Below are 20065 nucleotides of genomic sequence, written 5' to 3'. Positions count from 1 at the left end.
AGAGGCAAGCATGGCAGAGCAACAGAAGCAGCACAGAATGACCCTATCAAATCTCATTCAAATTACATAATTATTAGAGCATACAAAGGAACAGCAGCTTGGAGTAAAACAACACATGGGACATCTGTACAACATGCAAAGCTATGTGACAGTTAATTCTGTCACTATTTTAGAAAACTTGTTCCTAAAAGAACTTTAATCCCTGAAACAACCAAAGTTTGTGATGTAAACCAAATCGCAGTGACCCCACATAACATCGGAATATGCCATTTCAAGGGCTGACTGCCCTGCAATCATGTCAATCTTCAAACTCAGAACTTCAATTGGAAGAATTTGAGAGCTTAATAAAAAGTCAAACATTTTGAGATTTATTTTAGAGCAGTATAAGGTGCATACAAAGGCGATGCAAAAATAGAGGATAAAAAAGTGAAAATAATGTGAAAAACTAATTGAAATTCTATTTATGACTAATCTTTTTCTGCCTCAGATTTTGAATACGAGTTTTGTATTCAAACTAGGAAAATGACAGGAGACACAAGCAAAAGACAGAAATGGACAGTAAGTGCAGAGCAGAGCTAAGGGAAAACTCTTTACAGTAGCACGTGATAAACGAAAAACAGTCATACTAGATGTTAACACTTAATATTGCTGAAAGTCAAGAATAATCAAGGTGTAGAGGTGAAATTTAAAAACTAAGTGCATGTAAATATAATGACAGGTAAAATCACAGAACCTTCCTGAACTGATAAACAGAAAGAGGATAACCAAGGAGAGTAGAGAGGGCACACTTGAGATGGAAAATAAACCTTGTGTGCAGGGGAAATAACTTCTGAATTAATACCTGCTATTGTCTTCACAAGAGAGAGATACAAAAAAATATTAGAGAATATACTGTATGCAATGTTGGCTTTCATAAATATAGCAAGAAGAATAAAGGGTGTAAAGGTAGTAAGGTAGAAGGGCTGAAGCATGTGTCCTTCAATGCAAGAAGCATCAGGAACAAAGGTGATGAACTGAGAGTTTGGATACACACATGGAATTATGATGTAGTGGCCATTACAGAGACTTGGCTGGCACCAGGGCAGGAATGGATTCTTAATATTCCTGGATTTCAGTGCTTTAAAAGGGATGGGGGGGGGAGGGGAGGAGGGAGGCATTACTGGTCAGGGATACTATTACAGCTACAGGAAGGGTGGGTAATGTAGCAGGATCCTCTTTTGAGTCAGTATGGGTGGAAGTCAGGAACAGGAAGGGAGCAGTTACTCTACTGGGGGTATTCTATAGGCCCCCTGGTAGCAGAGATAACGAGGACCAGATTGGGAGGCAGATTTTGGAAAGGTGCAAAAATAACAGGGTTGTTATCATGGGTGACTAACTTCCCTAATATTGACTGGCACTTGATTAGTTTCAAGGGTTCAGATGGGGCAGACTTTGTTAACTGTGTCCAGGATGGATTCCTGTCACAGTATGTTGACAGGCCGACTAGGGGGAATGCCATACTAGATTTAGTATTTGGTAACAAACCGGATCAGGTCACAGATCAGTCAGTGGGTGAGCATCTGGGGGACAGTGATCACCGCTCCCTGGCCTTTAGCATTATCATGGAAAAGGATAGAATCAGAGAGGACAGGAAAATTTTTAATTGGGGAAGGGCAAATTATAAGGCTATAAGGCTAGAACTTGCAGGTGTGAATTGGGGTCATGTTTTTGCAGGGAAATGTACTATGGACATGTGGTCGATGTTTAAGGATCTCTTGCAGGATGTTAGGGATAAATTTGTCCCAGTGAGGAAGATAAAGAATGGTAGGGTGAAGGAACCGTGGGTGACAAGTGAGGTGGAAAATCTAGTCAGGTGGAAGAAGGCAGCATACATGAGGTTTAGAAAGCAAGGATCAGATGGGTCTATTGAGGAATATAGGGTAGCAAGAAAGGAGCAAAAGAAGGGGACATGTGAAGGCCTTGGCGAGTAGGGTAAAGGAAAATCCCAAGGCATTCTTCAATTATGTGAAGAACAAAAGGATGACAGGAGTGAAGGTAGGACCGATCAGAGATAAAAGTGGGAAGATGTGCCTGGAGGCTGTGGAAGTCAGCAAGGTCATCGATGAACACCTCTCTTCAGTATTCACCAATGAGAGAAAACTTGATGATGGTGAGGACAATATGAGTGAGGTTGATGTTCTGGAGCATGTTGATATTAAGGGAGAAGAGGTGTTGGAGTTGTTAAAATACAGTAGGACGGATAAGTACCCGGGGCCTGATGGAATATTCCCCAGGCTGCTCCAAAAGGCGAGGGAAGAAATTGCTGAGCCTCTGGCTAGGATCTTTATGTCCTCATTGTCCACAGGAATGGAACCAGAGGATGAAGGGAGGCGAACGTTGTACCCTTGTTCAAAAAAGATAGTAGGGATAGTACGGGTAATTATAGACCAGTGAGCCTTATGTCTGTGGTGGGAAAGCTGTTGGAAAAGATTCTTAGAGATAGGATCTATGGGCATTTAGAGAATCATGGTCTGATCAGGGACAGTCAGCATGGCTTTGTGAAGGGCAGATCGTGTCTAACAAGCCTGATAAGAGTTCTTTGAGGAGGTGACCAGGCATATAGATGAGAGTAGTGCAGTGGATGTGATCTACATGGATTTCAGTAAGGCATTTGACAAGGTTCCACATGGTAGACTTATTCAGAAAGTCAAAAGGCATGGGATCCAGGGAAGTTTGGCCAGGTGGATTCAGAATTGGCTTGCCTGCAGAAGGCAGAGGGTCATGGTGGAGGGAGTACATTCAGATTGGAGGATTGTGACTAGTGGTGTCCCACAAGGATCCGTTCTGGGACCTTTACTTTTCGTGATTTTTATTAATGACCTGGATGTGGGGGTAGAAAGGTTGGGTTGGCAAGTTTGCAGACGACACAACGGTTGGTGGTGTTGTGGATAGTGTAGAAGATTGTCGAAGATTGCAGAGAGACATTGATAGGATGCAGAAGTGGGCTGAGAAGTGGCAGATGGTGTTCAACCCGGATAAGTGTGAGGTGGTACACTTTGGAAGGACAAACTCCAAGGCAGAGTACAAAGTAAATGGCAGGATACTTGGGAGTGTGGAGGAGTAGAGGAATCTGGGGGTACATGTCCACAGATCCCTGAAAGTTGCCTCACAGGTAGATAGAGTAGTTAAGAAAGCTTATGGGGTGTTAGCTTTCATAAATCGAGGGATAGAGTTTAAGAGACGCGATAAAATGATGCAGCTCTATAACTCTAGTTAGGCCACACTTGGAGTGCTGTGTCCAGTTCTGCTCACCTCACTATAGGAAGGATGTGGAAGCATTGGAAAGGGTACAGAGGAGATTTACCAGGATGCTGCCTGGTTTAGAGTATGCATTATGATCACTGATTAAGGCATCTAGGGTTTTACTCTTTGGAGAGAAGGAGGATGAGAGGAGACATGATAGAGGTGTACAAGATATTAAGAGGAATAGACAGAGTGGACAGCCAGCTCCTCTTCCCCAGGGCACCACTGCTCAGTACAAGAGGACATGGCTTTAAGATAAGGGGAGGGAAGTTCAAGGGGGATATTAGAGGAAGGTTTTTCACTCAGAGAGTGGTTGGTGCGTGGAATGCACTGCCTGAGTCAGTGGAGGCAGATACACTAGTGAAGTTTAAGAGACTACTAGACAGGTATATGGAGGGATTTAAGGTGGGGGGTTATATGGAGGGCAGGGTTTGAGGGTAGGCACAACGTTGTGGGCCGAAGGTCCTGTAATGTGCTGTACTATGTTCTTTATTCTAAGAAATATAAAGAGTTACTATTTTTGAAAGCAGAAGAATTGCAAGTTAAAAGCAACTGTGGTAGCCTGGGAAATAAATTGACAGAGTAACAGAATACAAAATAATATCAAAGTTTTTTCTGAGTACAGGGAAGTATCCCAGAGGTCAGAACTGAAGCCACTCTTCTTCTAAATCCATATAATTATCTAGGCTTGGATGTAAGTACATTACTTCCAGATCTAAAGATGACACAAAACAAGGCACAATGAACTAGTAATGTAATTTTCAAGTGTTTTATTTTGTAAGAACACAATAAAGATGGGGTACAAGAGCACAGAAATTGGTCACAGTTGGGTAGGAGACAAGGTGTGTGAACAGTCCATTGAAAGTGAACAGGATGAGAGAATGATTTAAAGGTAAAACATCATGAAAGAATATAAAACCATAAACTACACTTCTGCCACCAAAGGAACAGCATGTCTACTTTTGAGCATCACAATTTTGCAGCAATATGAAAGGTCTGAACAACCTACAAAGGAGATTTAGTGAAATAATTTTGGGGTTAGGTACTGTAATGCACTGATTAAGATTTTTACTGATATGCTAAGAGGCATTTTATTTCAGCAGTTTTGTGTAAAAGCAGTGTGTCCTGCTGTTAAAATGTTTTGACTTCAGCGAAAGATAAAGGAGCCATGTTGTCCAACCTAGACTTGTTGCGTCAGCCAATCAGGATTGAGGGATGTTCTAGAGAACTGGGTGGGAAGAGATTTCTGATGGGACAGTAGTCTGGTTGGTTGGCTTTCGGCAGGAGCTGTGGAGCAGGGCAGAAGGGATGATGTTGCAGAATGCCGTTGGAAGAAGTGCTTTGTGCATGTGAATGGCTCCAAGGAGGAAGGGTCAATACTCCTGAGAGAGCTTATTCATTCGAGATGGTCTTTGAGGGAAGTTTGGACTGTGGCACGTGCTTTCATGCGGACAGTGAGTCCAGCGCATGAGTAAAGGAAAGAGTAGGGAGGGCATCCTTGAGCTGGAAAATAAACCGAGTGCGGGGGAAATAACTTCTGAATTAATACCTGCTTTTGTCTTCACACGAGGAGAGAGATACTACTCCAGAAATGAGCTCCACTGTTTATATGCACATTGGACTGGTTTAACTGTAATAGGGCCTTTTATTTTTCTTTTCCTTGTAACTGTATATCAGGTAAGTATACTTTATTTGTAATTTTATACTGGTGCACAATCTGTCATTTCTGGGCTACTGATACCTCTGTATGAGCAGTATTTACACAGCATTCGCTCAAATCGAGTATCCTTTAATAGGAACATCCTGACATTCTTGTTGGTTGAACCCCCAAATCATGCCACCCTAGATATGTATTGTTTATGAAAGGCAGTCTTCTCACTACTGAGTCACATGGTTGTTAGCAGAGTTAGCTAATGAACCAAGTTGATGTATGAGGCCCAGTGAAGGGGTTACAGTACTTTAGTTAAAGTGGAGCAGAAATAATTCTCAGGATAGAAAGGGCTGTGAAATATCTTTTTTTAAAAACTCTCAATGTATTTTAATTAGCATTGAACCCAATTCACAGCAGAATCTTGCTTAAGGTATTAATTCTTGACAAACTTTGTCACACGCTATTCTCTTTTCCCAAATGACTGTTCATAGAAATAAAATAATGGCGATGGAAAATCTATAGTAAGGTTTTCCAGCATTTCTTAAGCTTGTATTGAGCCTTCAGGTAAGCTTTACTAAGTATTGCCTCTTTTGAATCTTCAGTCATCTCTTTCTAAACTTAATGTACCTAAGAAAGTCTTTAGATTTTTGTATCTCAGTGCCTGGGGCAGGGACTGGGTTTTCAAAGACTATTACCTTCAAACGTCCAAAATTCTCCAAGAGAAAGTAATTAATTGATGTTCACCTAACTTTTCTTCACATTAAATTTTGGGTAGAAATTGGGCAAAACAAAACAAAATCCTAAAGGGTAGAGGCATAAATCAAAACTGATTAATTGGCATTGGGGTCAAGACTAGGGGTTATACAAGACCACAAAATAAATACAAGCAGGAGATGGTTGGTTGCTCGCCATTCAGTAAGGCCAAGGCTGATCCAGTCTGGGCCTCAACACCACTTTCTCCTCTCCCTTTACTCTCTTATTGCTATAATGTTTGTCGATCTCCATTTTGAATGCACTTAATGACTTACAGCTGTCTGGGACAGAAAATGGGAATTCCTTTAATCTGAAGCTATGTTTTATTCTCACTAAAGGAATCATCATTCCAGCATCCACCCTGTCAATCCCTCATCAAAACCTTCAGGGTTTCAAAGAGATCAATCATCATACTCAAATGAGTACAGACCCAACCTTTCTCCACATGACAACACTTTCATTACAGGGAAAAAAACTTAATAAACCTTCCCTGCACTGCCTTTAATGTGAGCACATTCTTCCTCAAATAATGGAGAACAAAACAATGTACAGTACTCCAGGTGCGATCTTACCAGTGTTTTGTAAAGTCGCATAAAATCTTCCTTACTTTTACACTCCACAATGATTTCTAATTGACCAGCATTCCATTAGCCTTGCTTGCATGCCAACTGTTTCAACAATCTTATGTACTGTATGTCAGATTCTTTTGTATCTTTAGTAAATTTGGCTGCTGTAGATTTAGCCCTTTCATCCAAATCTTCAATATAGGCTTCCATAACTCACAAGGCACCACAACAGTTATGGATTGCCAACTCAAAAGTATCCTATTTATCCTAAATGAATTTTCTGTTACCTGCCTATGCTTTCTATTACCCCATCCCTGTGTTTCTCTTCTGCAGCAACCTGTTGTGGCTCTTTGTTAAAGCCTTCTAGAAAACCAACTGATTGAGTGAAGTGAGTCTATTAAAAACATTTTGGAGAAATGTATAAAATAACCAGAAATCCTAAATATTTAAAATAATTCTTGCAACCAAAACTCTCCTTCATACCTGTTTTTTTAAAAAAAACAAAAATTCCACTGAAATGAATGTGCTTACAGAGCCTATACATGGTCTAATCTGAGCAGTATTCATGATCCCTAATAAAGGTGCTGGGGATGAGATACTGTACAACTTAGTATAAAAATATGGATCCAGAAAACATGTTTAAATGTTTGCAAATGAAAGAGATGAAGTATTTTGTGCCAAAATGGTGATGGAATGTTGAGTTCACGAGTTAAAAGAATGATAGGTGAGAATGAAACCCATCTCACATTTTTTAGAGATCTTGCATAAAACAATCTTGAATTTCAATTTTATATGTCATTTCCTACACACAAATGTGTAAAGAAATAATTGTTACTCCGGATCTGATACAGTGTAAAACAAACCCCACAAAAGATAACAAACACAATAATAAAAAACACACAATAAATATAAATACCTAAGATAGCTTATATACATAGCCTGATTGTATGTTCATAAAGTGGCACTAAGTTGTACATAAAGGTGACTGACAGGAAGTAATAAAGTAGTGGAGTTAGTGGGTGGAGTTGTTTATCAGCCCTACTGTTTGGGAAAGGAACTTGTCTGGCAGTCATAGTGTGGATATTACATAGCCTCTTCCCTGATGGGAGAGGGACAAATAGTCCATGATCAGGGTGGGTGAGATCCTCCATATGTTATTGGCATTTTTTCAGCACCTTTCTATATACATGTCCTTGAAGGTGGGTAGGTGGGTAGGCTGGTACCAGTGATGTGTTGGCCAGTTTTGACTACCTGTTGTAAAGCCTTAATGTGTAGTTTCCGTACCAAGCAATGATGCAGCTTGTTAGGATGCTCCCTACTGCATACAGGTGGTCCCTGTTTTTCGAACGTTCGCTTTACGACAGCTCACTGTTACGATAGGCCTACATTAGTACCTGTTTTCGCTAACCAAAGAGGATTTTCACTTTTACGAAAAAAAGATGGCCGCTTTATACATGTGTTACCCCAAGAAAGACTGCCCTTGTGCAGGCAGTTGTGTGCGCGTGTACGTGCATATGTGTGTGTGTGTGTACACAAGTACGTATGTACCCGTGGACGTGCGTAGGCATGTACATGCTGATTTTTTTCTTCCAAATCAATTTTGGCTCGCTCTCTTCCCGTACATACAATATTTCTACTTTATATAGGCTGTATATTTATCATATCATACCTGCTGTTACTATATGTTAGTGTTATTTGGTATGATTCCGTAGGTTATTTTTTGGGTCTGGAAATGCTCAAAAATTTTTCCCATATAAATTAATGGAATTGCTTCTTCGCTTTACGACATTTCGGTTTACAAACAGTTTCATAGGAACGCTCTACCTTTGGATAGAGGAGGAAACCTGCAACTGTAGAATGACTTGAGTATGGATGTGCGAAGTCCAACTCTCTTCAGCCTCCTCAGGAGGCACTGGCGAGCCTTCTTGACCGTGTGGGATGTGTTCTAGGACCATGAGAGGTGTGTTATGTGAAGCTTCTACTGCTGTGCAGTCAATGTAAGGGAAGTGTGAGTTCACCTAGAGTTGATAACCATCTCCTTTGTCCTGTCGATATTATGGAAGGGGTTATAATCTACAAACACGATCAAGAGCTAGGAAGTTAGTAGAGATATTGGACCAAACGTCATCCTCCTGTGCCAGAAGAGTCTGATTTTCTCCATTAGAATGTTTTTCAGTATTTTTCATAATTAAATTTTTCAATTGTTGAGATAACATATTGTTTTATTTTAGTTTCTCGTTCTTTATCAGTTGCTGCATTAGAAAGGACTTAAATAAAAGAACCCTCAAGCAAATACAATATCCTGTGTTCTAGGTAACAGCAGAAAGCTAAGGTCAAGTAGAAATCCTGTTCACAGCATGCACAAGCATTGCCAAAATCAAAATGTGAATTGAGAAAGTTATGATGGTGACTACATATCTTATTCACTGACGTATCAATTGTATCATCTCTGAACTGAGTCAACTATCTGGCCCTCATTTATCAGGAAATTAAATATTTCCACAATACCATAACATCAGTCCCATTGGTTAGTCGTTCTTTTAAAATGGTGGATCAACATCAGTGCTTTTCCACCCATCTTCTAAGCAGTACAGGTGCCAGAGTCTGACTATGATTGGGCAAGTAATACTTCAATTTACAGAAAACAATGAAAAATTCATTACTACTCCAGTGAATATGATATAATATTCAAAACTACTCCAAGGTACAACTAGCTGGTCAGTGAGTAAGTGCACTGTATGCAAAGGTACAGCAAGATTCAGATCTTGTTTGAGACTCAGATCAATGTCAATCCCTGTATTAACGTAGCTAGAAAACAACAGCTTGCTTCAAATAGAGAGAAAAAACGGAACAGAAATAACTCCGGAGTTCAGAGTAAGCATGATAAAATAGAATTGCTGTTCAGTTTTAGCCCCCCCCTCAAAAAAATGACTCTACGGATTACAATTTTTGTGCAAAATATTATGAACATAAAAACAAAAATAAAATTTTAAACACACACAAAATGCTGGAGGAACTCAGCAGGTCAGGCAGCATCTATGGAAATGAACAAACCATCAACTTTTTGAGCTGAGACCCTTCTTTAGGGCTGTAAAGAAAGAGGGAGATGAGAGAATAAAATATGGGGGGGGGGGGGGAGGGAGGAGGGAGGAGGATAGCTAGAAAGTGACAGGTGAAGCCAGATGGATAGGAAAGGTAAAGAGCTGAAGATGAAGAAACCTGATAGGAAAGGAGAGTGGACCACAGGAATAAGGGGAGGAGGGCCCTAGGGGGAGATGATAAGCAAGTGAGAAGAGGGGAGGGGGTAGGCTTTTTTTTACCGGAAGGAGTAATCTATATTCGTGTCATCAGGTTGGAAGCTACTCAGACTGAACATAAGGTGCTGCTTCTCTACCTTAAGGGTGTCCTCATCGTGGTACAAGAGGCAACTATGGACTGACACATCAGAACACGCCTGGGAATCGGAATTGAAATGTTCGGCCACCAGGAAGTTCTACTTTTGTCAGATGGAGTGGAGGTGCTTGACAAAGCAGCTTCACAATTTACGACAGGTCTCACCAATGTAGAGAAGGCTGATACTTTCTTGAAATTTCGACTTCTACTACATGTCCATTTGTTATTCAGCACATCATATAAAATGCTTTCAGAAATTATTTTTCTCCTGGTTTGCAATACAAGAATTCTTTACTATGATTGACTCCTTAGCCAGCTTGATGACATCACAATTTCTGAATACTGAAGACCATCTTTGAGCTTGCAGATGCAGTAACCAATATCAGAAGAGACCATGCCACAAACATCAGAATTTTTAATGGACAAATTTCTTCATATTTAGTAGAAAACATTATTGACGTGTCAGCAACAAAGCCATTTAAAGGAAAATAGATTAAAGAAGAAAAAACAATGGAAAAAAGAAAACTGTCTAGAAAAGAAAGCAATAGCATACATTTAACACCGAGCAATGTTACTTTATTATAAAATTAGCAGCAACCTTGGGATTCTTCTAGCAGATCATTTTATGTAGAGATCCTAAAAATTGCCAGTGCTGCACAGAAGCACGCCTCTTCAGGCTGCATTGTTCATAGCTTTGCCTTATCGATATGATGGGAATTTTTAAAAAATCACTTATCTTGAATCAAAGACATGACTTTAAACCACTTGCAAACCAGGCTCTTACTAAAATATGGTGCTTTATAGCACAAGGTTTTTGTAAACATGCTTTACAAAATGTAAACATTTATCATTACTTCTTAGTAATCAATCTGGCCCTAAAAGATCTTATAATGGTTATAACCACATATGAATTTTCTGGTCAAAGGATTTTGATGTGATTTTAAATAATGTCTATGGTATTTCTCCTAATCCTGTACATTATAATCTTCATATAACACATAATATTGAAAAAGTTAAAGAAAACTTTCTTCCTGAATGCCTGCTCAGAGCAATCCAATAGTCAACAGACCATCAAGGATCACCTCTCTTCTCACTACTACCATCGGGCAGGAAGTACAGGAGCTTTGTCCCACACCACCAGGTTTAGAAACTGTTACCACACAACCATCAGCTTCATGAACCTGTGTGAATAACTTCACTCACCAAAACTCTGAACTGATTCCACAACCTAGACTCACTTTCAAGAACTATACAAGTCATGCTCTCAGTATTATTTATTTTTTATTTGCACAATTTTCTTCTTTTACACAGTAAATGTTTGTTAGTCTTTATGTTTTCATAATTTCTATTGTTTTTATTTTCCTGTAAATGCATGCAAGAAAATGAATCTCAAAGTAGTATGTTTATGATAACACATACATACTTCGATAATAAATTTACTTGGGGCTTTTAATGGACTTCAGTAACTTTGAACTCAACCAGACATCAGGAAAAACTCAAAGGAAAGCTTTCTGGTAGGTCACTAGCGTGCATTGATGGCAACTATTTTTGGGGTGAATTTGCATGAAGTCAAAATTTTTGTAAGTCAGGTTATTTTCACCTATACCCTCAGAAAATCCTTGCTCAAAGCACAATCTTGTTGGTATTATGTTGAAATACATCTCATTTCTAATAAAAACTGTGCTGTAGTTTGCAACAAATCAACCACTGGTTCAATTAGCAAATGACATGTAGTATAATTAAAAACCTATTAAAATAATTTCAAATCTACATCAATTAGTTTGGTTCAAAAACAATATAATCTGGTCTAATGTACACACGTTAACAGTAGTTTTGGATGAGAGAATGGAGAACTTCAAAAATCTTGAACAAAATAATCAAGCAGAATTACAGAAGAGAATGAGACTATAGCATCATACATGTCCTCTGCTACTACACAAAGGAAACATGGTCACACACATATTCATTGGTAACTAAATAAGATCCAAATAACAACCTTAATGCACTCAGTATTCAAAATGCTCTAGTAATGCAGTGTCATAAACAAACCTATAGAATGCTGAATCATAAGAACAACAGTTGGAGAAAAGTAATGTGCTACAATGTTCTGACTTAAAACAGAACCATGCCCCACTGTTCTCTTCCCCATACATTTCTCAACTCTCATTACAAAAACTTAACTGCTGTTGATACCAAACGCAAGATACATTCACTTCCCATCATGAATTCAGCAACCTTTCAAAGACCTGTGGGATCTACTTTACTGGAGACCACTACTGTAGCCATTCTATGGAACACAAGTGACAATGAAGTAAAGGAAACTGAGGACAGTCCCAACAGCCTGTAACAGCTAGTTGCTGTCAAAAGCATGTTTAACTATTTTTAACTGTCCACAATGTTCAGTGATACTTAAAAACAGCTTCAAAACATTTAAATAATTGGGTTGGAAAATAAATTTAGTTAAAATACATAAAATCATGTAATGTGAAGTGAAATGCAAAATATCTTAATAACTCCATTCGAATGCTGCTTGGATATTCAGCTATTGCTATCATAAAGCTACAAGTCTGATGCAAATACTTAAAGCTACTTAGCTCATATACTCTGGAATGTAAAATGGGTTTAATGACAAGTACAGCAATGCAGCAGGAGATCAAATGTACTGGAACCAGATTATGAAAGTACCTCCAACTTCCATGCTGCAATGCACAGATTTAAGACTGGTGGCGTGGTGATAATGCCCAATGCAACTGACCCCAGTCCAAATCATTGTGTAGAGGCAGTGCGGTAAAGAGCCACAAAGTTTATCTTGTTTTAACAAAAGCTTCAGAAATGCACACTTTTCCCACACTGAAGGCAGTACAGAGTAACTTTCCTACAAGGTATGTAAGGTGTTCATGCAGAGGAAGTGTGTCTCTAAAGAAAATATTTTCTTCTAAACTTAAAAAAGCAGGTCAAGGAAATACTAGCTTAAACTGGACATAGAAAGATCCTCTAGATAGATTAGGATGTGTGACACATCCACAAATTATTTAAGAAACGATTCTACTAATGGAAAACGGGAACTTGATGACCTTTCTGTAAATAGAGAACAGTATGCCAAATAGTCCCATTATCCATAATTAATGGTCATTTCAGCCAATAACAAAATCGTAAGATTGACATTTTGCGAGATCATTGATTAAAAAAATTACATTTGACAGTTTTAAAAGCATTGCACATCTTCTGCAAGTATCTTCTCATTCCTTGAAAGGCAGCACACCAGAATTTCAACATCAAGATGAGTATTTATTAGCAACAATTAAATGCTTCACCATATGCACAATAATGGGTTATGTTTAATGATACTGGGCCATTTACAATAGTCTTTCAGTTAAATGGCCTTCACAATATTTTCATTTGTTTATCATTTAAGGAATCTTTTGATTTTTTAAGGTTACTAAATATCATTCTAATTTCAAAATATATTCAAGTTCCAACTGTTCCACTCAGCTATGTATATTAGCACAGGTGGACAAGGCACAAGTTTTAATAACAACATACTGTTTAATTTATTTCTTGCAAATTATCAATTACAATCTGAAAGACATTCACATATGACCTCAGGATTTTCTTTAATGAAAGGCATTTAACTAGAAATTAGTACAAACCTTTAATGCCATTTTGACTCTTTTAATCTTTTTGACCTTTACAACTGTCTTTGTACCGAAGAAAATGACAAAAGCAGATTGAAAAAATGTTAGTATGACAGCTGACAAGATCAGTGTAGATTAGCAACAGTCAGAATACAAAGGTTAAGGCAGCATGAATCAACAGACTCAAAAGAAAAATCGTTTAGTAGGAAGAGAAATAGAAAATTCACATATATACAAAATTCACTCCACATTAACTTACAGGATTTAGTGTATTACATTGGTCTATAGGATTCTTGTAGTCAGTCTTCAATTCATCAAATGCGATAATCTGGAAAAGAACATTAACGGGTATAACTTACTATCACTTACACCAACATTTTCAGAGACCGTCGATAAATCTAATGTAAACAATGAAATATAGAGAAATCCAACTTAAATCTATTCTGCATACAACTCCTCTTGTCAGACTTCTTAAATTAAAACAATGAATACATCATCCCGGATCCACTTAAGAAAGCTACAACAATAAATGGTAACACCCTGATGCTGCCTGAGCTGCTGAGCTCCTCCAGCATTTTGTGTCTGTTGTCTTGGATTTCCAACATCTGCAGATTTTCTCCTATTTGTGATGAGACTAATTCAATCCTGTACATGACCTATCTATGCCGTTCTAGGAGTGTACAAGTCATAACGAGAAAGCTTTAAACACAGGGCGCAGATGATAATATTTTAATAATGATTTACTACTAAAGTGAAGAATCATTATCTTATTTTGACGTTATCTCCTCAGGCCTGACAATAGGTGTAAACTATGGAGGCCAAACTGAACCCAATACAATCACACGCCCTTCCACTTATCTGTGAAATAAAAATATACAATACGGCTCCTCCAGGAAAAAAGGGCAGGGACCAAGATCAACATAATCGGATACTCACATGCCAAATGGCAAAGAATATCAGAGCAGCAGTGAGTAGCAGCGCCAACATGTAACAAAAGGCCGCGAATGTAAACGCCATCTTGGCTGAGGGCAGGCGCCGCTTGCCGGGTGTGCGGCGCGCGAAGACAGGGCCTGATACGTCAACGCCGCGCCGTCACGTGACGTCCACAGCCCCGCCCTCCGGAGTTCGAACCGCCCCTCGCGCGCGGGCCGGGCCGGACCGGGGCGGGACGACCGGCGGTGACGGCGAGAAAATACAGCTTTAACCCTGACATTTACTGCTCGGTTCAGCAGACTTACTACATACAAGAGAGATCTCAGATGCTGGAAATCGGGAGCAAACAAAAAAAAAACACACAAACGCCAGTGCTGGAGGAACTCCCCAGGTCAGCCATCATCGAGAGAAATCAGCATCAGTCGACGGTTTCGGGCCGAACCCCTTCATCATTACTGAATGACTCCTGGTTAACTTCCAGCAGAAAATTACTGGAGCTAAAGAACAAGTTGTGAAATACAGCAGAAAGCCCTGGAAAAAACTGGCAGCCAAAACGTGGGTTCGGTGTTTTCATGGCCATTGTAGCTTAAACGCACAAGGCATAATCCCACAGGCTGCCAAGAATGTTGGTGAATTTATTATAGACATATGGCCACTGGAAGAACCTAATAAGCATGTCTAATCCTTGGTTTTAGCCCACACCAAACCACTCAGCCCTGCCCTGCTGCTGAATCTAATTGACAGACCTCTCATATTCCTACTAAAAGCCTGACCATAAAGAGCTTAACGATCAAAAATCCACAACCTCCTTTTCACATTTGGGAAGAGAAGGATGTACCAGGGCACTTCATAGATGTCACAATCATGACCATCTATAAGAAATGAAACTATTCTAACTACTGTTGTAACTACAGAGGCCTCTTGCTGCTGCCTGGCACAGGAAAATTCTTTGGTTCCTCCCTGTGGCCAAGAAGTTGCTCTTTGAATCTTATCATATAAAAGGTAAAATCTGCAGATGCTGGAAATCCAAGCAATGCACACAAAATGCTGGAAGAACTCAGCAAACTAGGCAGCATCTATAGAAAAGAGTAAACAATTGACATTTCAGGCCGAGACCCCTCCTCACAACTTGTGAAGGGTGTCCACTGGAAAAGACAATTGTTTACTCTCCAAATCTTAATTGTGGATTTTGCCCATTAGAGGCATCTTGTACAGGGTTGTAACTCATAGAAAAATGTTGAAAGAAGTTACCACTTTACATGCTCCTCAAACGTCAATCAAACTTTTGTCATTGTTCATCAGGAGGGACTCCACACCACTCTTAGTTATCTACCCACTTGGCCCTTACATTTGTTTTATGGGCCACCAGGTCCAAAAACTGGACCAGTTTCATGAAGGCTGGAGTCAAATAAGCCAACACCATTAAATCCCATAACTTTTGATGCCCTAACTAATCAAAAACCCATCATCCTTCACTTTAAATACACCCAATGACTTCATGATTGTGGCAATGAATTCCACAGATTTATCACTCTCTGACTAAAAAAGAATTCTTCATTCTAAAGGAAAATCCATATATTCTGAAGCTGTGCCTTCTGGTTCTATGATCCCCCATAACAGGAAATAACTTTTCCATGTGCACTCTATCTAGGCCTTTCTATATTTGATAGGTTTCAATGAGATCCTCCCTCATTCTTCTAAATTCCAGTGAGTACAGGCTTAGAGCCATCAAACACTCCTCATACATTAATCCTTTCATTCCTGGGATCATTGTTGTGAACTTCCACTGGACCCTCTCCAATGCCAGCACATTTTTTCTTACAATAGGGGCCCAAAACTGCTCACAATTCTCCAAGTGCAGTCCGATTAATGCCTTATAAAGCCTTAGCATTACATACTTGTTTTATTTATATTTTAGTCTTGAAATGAATGCTAATATTGCAATTACCTTCCTTATTACCAACTCAGCCTGAAAATTAAACTTCAGGAAATCCTTTATGAGGACTCCCAAGTCCCTTTGCACCTCTGATTTCTGAATTTGTTCCCCTTTAGAAAATAGCCTACACCCTTATTTCTTCTATCAAAGTGCATGAGCATAAATTTCCCTGCAATTTATTCCATCTGTCAGTTCTTTGCCTATTCTCCAAATCTGTCTGCAGACTCCCTGCTTCCTCAACACTACAATATACAATTGTATATTGTGCCTTCTTGGCCACAAACCCATCAATTCCATCATCCAAACTGTTGATGTATAATGTGAAAAGAATTGGTCCCAAAACCCCTATGCAACATCTCTTGTCACCGGCAGCCAACCAGAAAGGGCCCCCTTTATTCCCACTCTTTGCCTCCTACCAGTCAGTCAGTCTTCTATCTGTGCCAGCATCTTTCCTGAGATATCGTGGGCTCTTAACTTGTTCAGCAACCTCATGGGTGGCACCTTGATAAAGGCCTTTTGAAAATCCTATTAAACAATATACAGTGGCTCTCCTGTGTTTATGCTCAAAGAGTCCCTACAGATTTTTCAGGCAAGAGTTCCCCTTAAGGAAAGCATGCTGACTTTGGCCTATTTTATCATATGTCTCCAAGTACCCTGAAACCTCATCCTTAATGATGGACTCCAGCATTTTCCCAACCACCAAAGTCAGGTTAATTAGCCTATATGTTTCCTATCTACCAGTTCCCAAGGCTATCTTGACAATACCTCTTCCCACCCTGTCTCCTGTAAAAATGCTATTCCCTCAGTTCCTTTGTCTCCGCCGTATTTATTCCCAGGATGTGGCTTTCCTTTTCAGAACATCAGAGATGTCCACCTTCTTCAGATTGGTGTGTCCCTTCCTCCAACATTGATGCCACCCTCTCCCGCATCTCTTCCATTTCCCAGACATCCATGCTCACCCCATCTTAGTGATAGAGTTCCTCTTTTCTTTACCTACCACCCCATGAGCCTCTGCATCCAACACATCCTTCTCCACAATTTCCGCCATCTCCAAAGGGAACCTACCACTAAATACATCTTTATCACCCCCACTAACCCCCCCCCCACACTCTCCATTTTCTGCAGTGTTTTCTCCCTCCATGAATCCTTTGTCCAATTGTCCCTCCCCACTAATCTCCCCCCTGATACTTATCCCTGCATGTGGCCACTGTGCTACACCTGGTCATTCACCTCCTCTCTCACCTGCATTTAGAGTTCCAAATGGTCCTTCCAGGTAGGCAACACTTCACCTGCTAGGGTCATCTATTGTGTCCAGTTTTCCTGATGTGGCCTCCTCTACATTGGTGAGACCCATTGTAAACTGGGGACCACTTCATCTGCCAAAAGTGGAGCTTCCTGGTGGCCCAACATTTCAATTCTGATTCCCATTCACATTGTTACATGTCACACCATGGCCCCCCTCTTGCGCTATGATGAGGCTGCTCTCAGGATGGAGAAGCATCACCTCATATTCTGTCTGGGTAGCCTTCAAACTGATGGCATGTTTTTCGATATATCCTTATGAAAAAATCCCCCCCCCACTTTTTCTATTCCTCACTTTGGTCTCTTACCTCTGCCTCACCCTGGTGCCCTTTCTTCAATGGTCCACTCCTCTCTTTATCAGATTTTTTCATCTCCAGCCCTTTACCCTTCCCACCAACCTGGCTTCATCCATTACATTTGAACTGTCCCTTTTCCCCTCCCCCCTACCTTTTTATTGTATCTCTCCCCTTCCTTTCCAGTCCTGAGAAAAGGGTCTCAGGCTGAAATTTGACTGTTTGCTCATTTCCATAGATGCTCCAACATTTTGGGTGTGTTGTTTATAATTTCCTTTCTTTTGCCTCCCTCCCTTCTTAAAGAGTGGAGTGACATTTGCAATGTTCCAGTCCTCCGGCACAATTTTAGAATCTAGTGTTTCTTTAAAGATCATTATTAATGCCTCCACAATCTCTTCAGCTACCTCTTTCAGAACCCTGGGGTGTAGTCCATTTGGTCCACATGACTTACCTAACTTCCGGTTATTCAGGTCCCATACACCTCCTCAGAAATAGCAACTGAACTGACTGCTGCCCCCGACTCTTAGCTTTCAAGAATCAACAAGGTGCCTTTATTCAGTTATAAGACTCTAATGTATTTTACAGCAGTAGACTTCACAATTTTCTATACAAAACTAGCATGTCTTTCATGGATTAAAATTATACAAGGCCTCTCAAAGGCCTCTTCCTCTCAAAGCAGGGTAGTACTTGAACAATGAATGATCAGGCCCTGAGTATTGGAGAAAAGCTAGGAATTTGTCCACATTTTGCTGAAAGAGGCATCACAGGTAGACAGGGTGGTGAAGAAGGTATTTGGCACATTGCACTTTATCATTCAGAATATTGAGTATTTGACCGAGTATACTGGTGGAGTTGTAAAAGATGTTGGTGAGACTACATATGGAGTGTTGTGTGTACCAGTTTCATCAACTTTTTTTTTGGGGGGGGGGGGAAGAAGACACCACTAAACTGGTGTCTTTTTTTAATTAAAAGAGTCCAGAGAAGATTTACAAGGATGCTTCCTGGGTTCATGGGCCCGAGCAATAGCAAAAGGTTGCGCAGCTGCGATTTTATGCTTTGGAACGTAGATGATTGATAGGTGCCGGATTGAAAGATAAACTCATGAGGATGAATGCAGTCTTTTTTCCCCACCAGAAAAGAGGAACTAAATAAAAATGAGAGGCATAGGTTTAAAGGTGTGATTTAAAAGGTGTGAGGCACAGATTTAAAAGGGCCCTACAGTGGATGGTGTGTTATCAGATTGAGCTGCCATTGAAAGTGGTTGAGGCATGTATAACAACATTCAAAAGGAACTTGGATAAGTACATGAATAGGAAGGGTTCAAAGTAAATTTATTATCAAATTTAAATGTGTCACCAGAAACTACTGAGATTAATTTTCTTACAGGTATTCACAGGAACAAAATACTATAAAACTAACGAAAAACTAGACAGTCTGTCAAATGTGCAGAGGATTAAAAACAGTGCAAATGCAGAAAAACTACTAATAATAAATTAAGTAAATAAATACTGAGAACATGTGTTATAACTCTTGAAAGTGAGTCCATAGGTTGTGGAATCAGTTCAGTGTTGCGGTGAGAGAAGTGATCGATACTGGTTCAAAAGCTTGATGGTTGAAGGGTATTAACTGCTCCCCCAGTAACCCCTTCCCAAATGGCAACAGATGGTGCAGTCCTTGATGATGAATGCTTTCTTGTGACACCACTCCTTATAGATGGTGGGGGGAGCTTATCCTGTGATGCACTGAGCTGTGTCCATTAGTTTTTGTAGGCTTTTCCATACCATGCCATAATACAATCAGTCAAAATATTCTCCACTGCGCTTCTATAGAGCTTTGTCAAAGTTTTAGAGGAAATGCCAAATCGGTGCAAACTTCTAATAGAGGCATTGCTGTGCCTTCTTTGAAAAAGGCACTAAATGTGGCAGTCCCAGGTAAGATCCTCCAAAATGGTAACACCAAGGAATTTAATTGAATTAAAAGGGTTTCGAAGAGGATAGCCAAATGTGGGCAGCAAATAGGACTTGTATGGTAGGCTCCATTGCTGAGTTGGGCCAAAGGGCCTACTTCTAAGCTGTGTTACTCTTTGACTTTATAAACATGAGAACAGGATTAAATGTGGCATCCAAGATGGAAAGTAATTTGCACATTTAAGAAAAAAAATCTTGTAGTTACATGCTAGGGCTTAGTCATCCAATTAATAATGCTTTTTACCCTTCTACATGTTTTTAAAAGGTATCACATTTTGTGTACATGAGAATCTTTATTTTGCACCCACAGAAAGAAACCAAAAAATATCAATAATTGCACCACATACAATGTAG

The 20065-nt window shown here is 39.8% G+C and overlaps 1 protein-coding gene across 1 annotated transcript in view; it reads right to left on the bottom strand.

The window, feature by feature from the left end:
* The window catches only part of cnih1 (cornichon family AMPA receptor auxiliary protein 1), a 28744-nt gene extending 14369 nt beyond the window's left edge, over positions 1–14375 (bottom strand). Inside the window, exons 1-2 of the mRNA XM_059957777.1 lie at positions 14217–14375; positions 13540–13608 (exon numbers count right to left, since the gene is read on the bottom strand). Coding sequence (XP_059813760.1) covers positions 13540–13608; positions 14217–14297 — 150 coding nt within the window. The 5' untranslated portion in view covers positions 14298–14375. The remainder of the gene's footprint in view (positions 1–13539; positions 13609–14216) is intronic.
* Between the last annotated feature and the right edge of the window lie 5690 nt (positions 14376–20065).

This window comes from Hypanus sabinus, chromosome 2 (genome assembly GCF_030144855.1).
Source record: "Hypanus sabinus isolate sHypSab1 chromosome 2, sHypSab1.hap1, whole genome shotgun sequence".
Classification (NCBI taxonomy): Eukaryota; Metazoa; Chordata; class Chondrichthyes; order Myliobatiformes; family Dasyatidae; genus Hypanus; species Hypanus sabinus.
The sequence above is the reverse complement of the archived record's forward strand: the minus strand, read 5'-3'. Positions and strand labels throughout refer to the sequence as shown.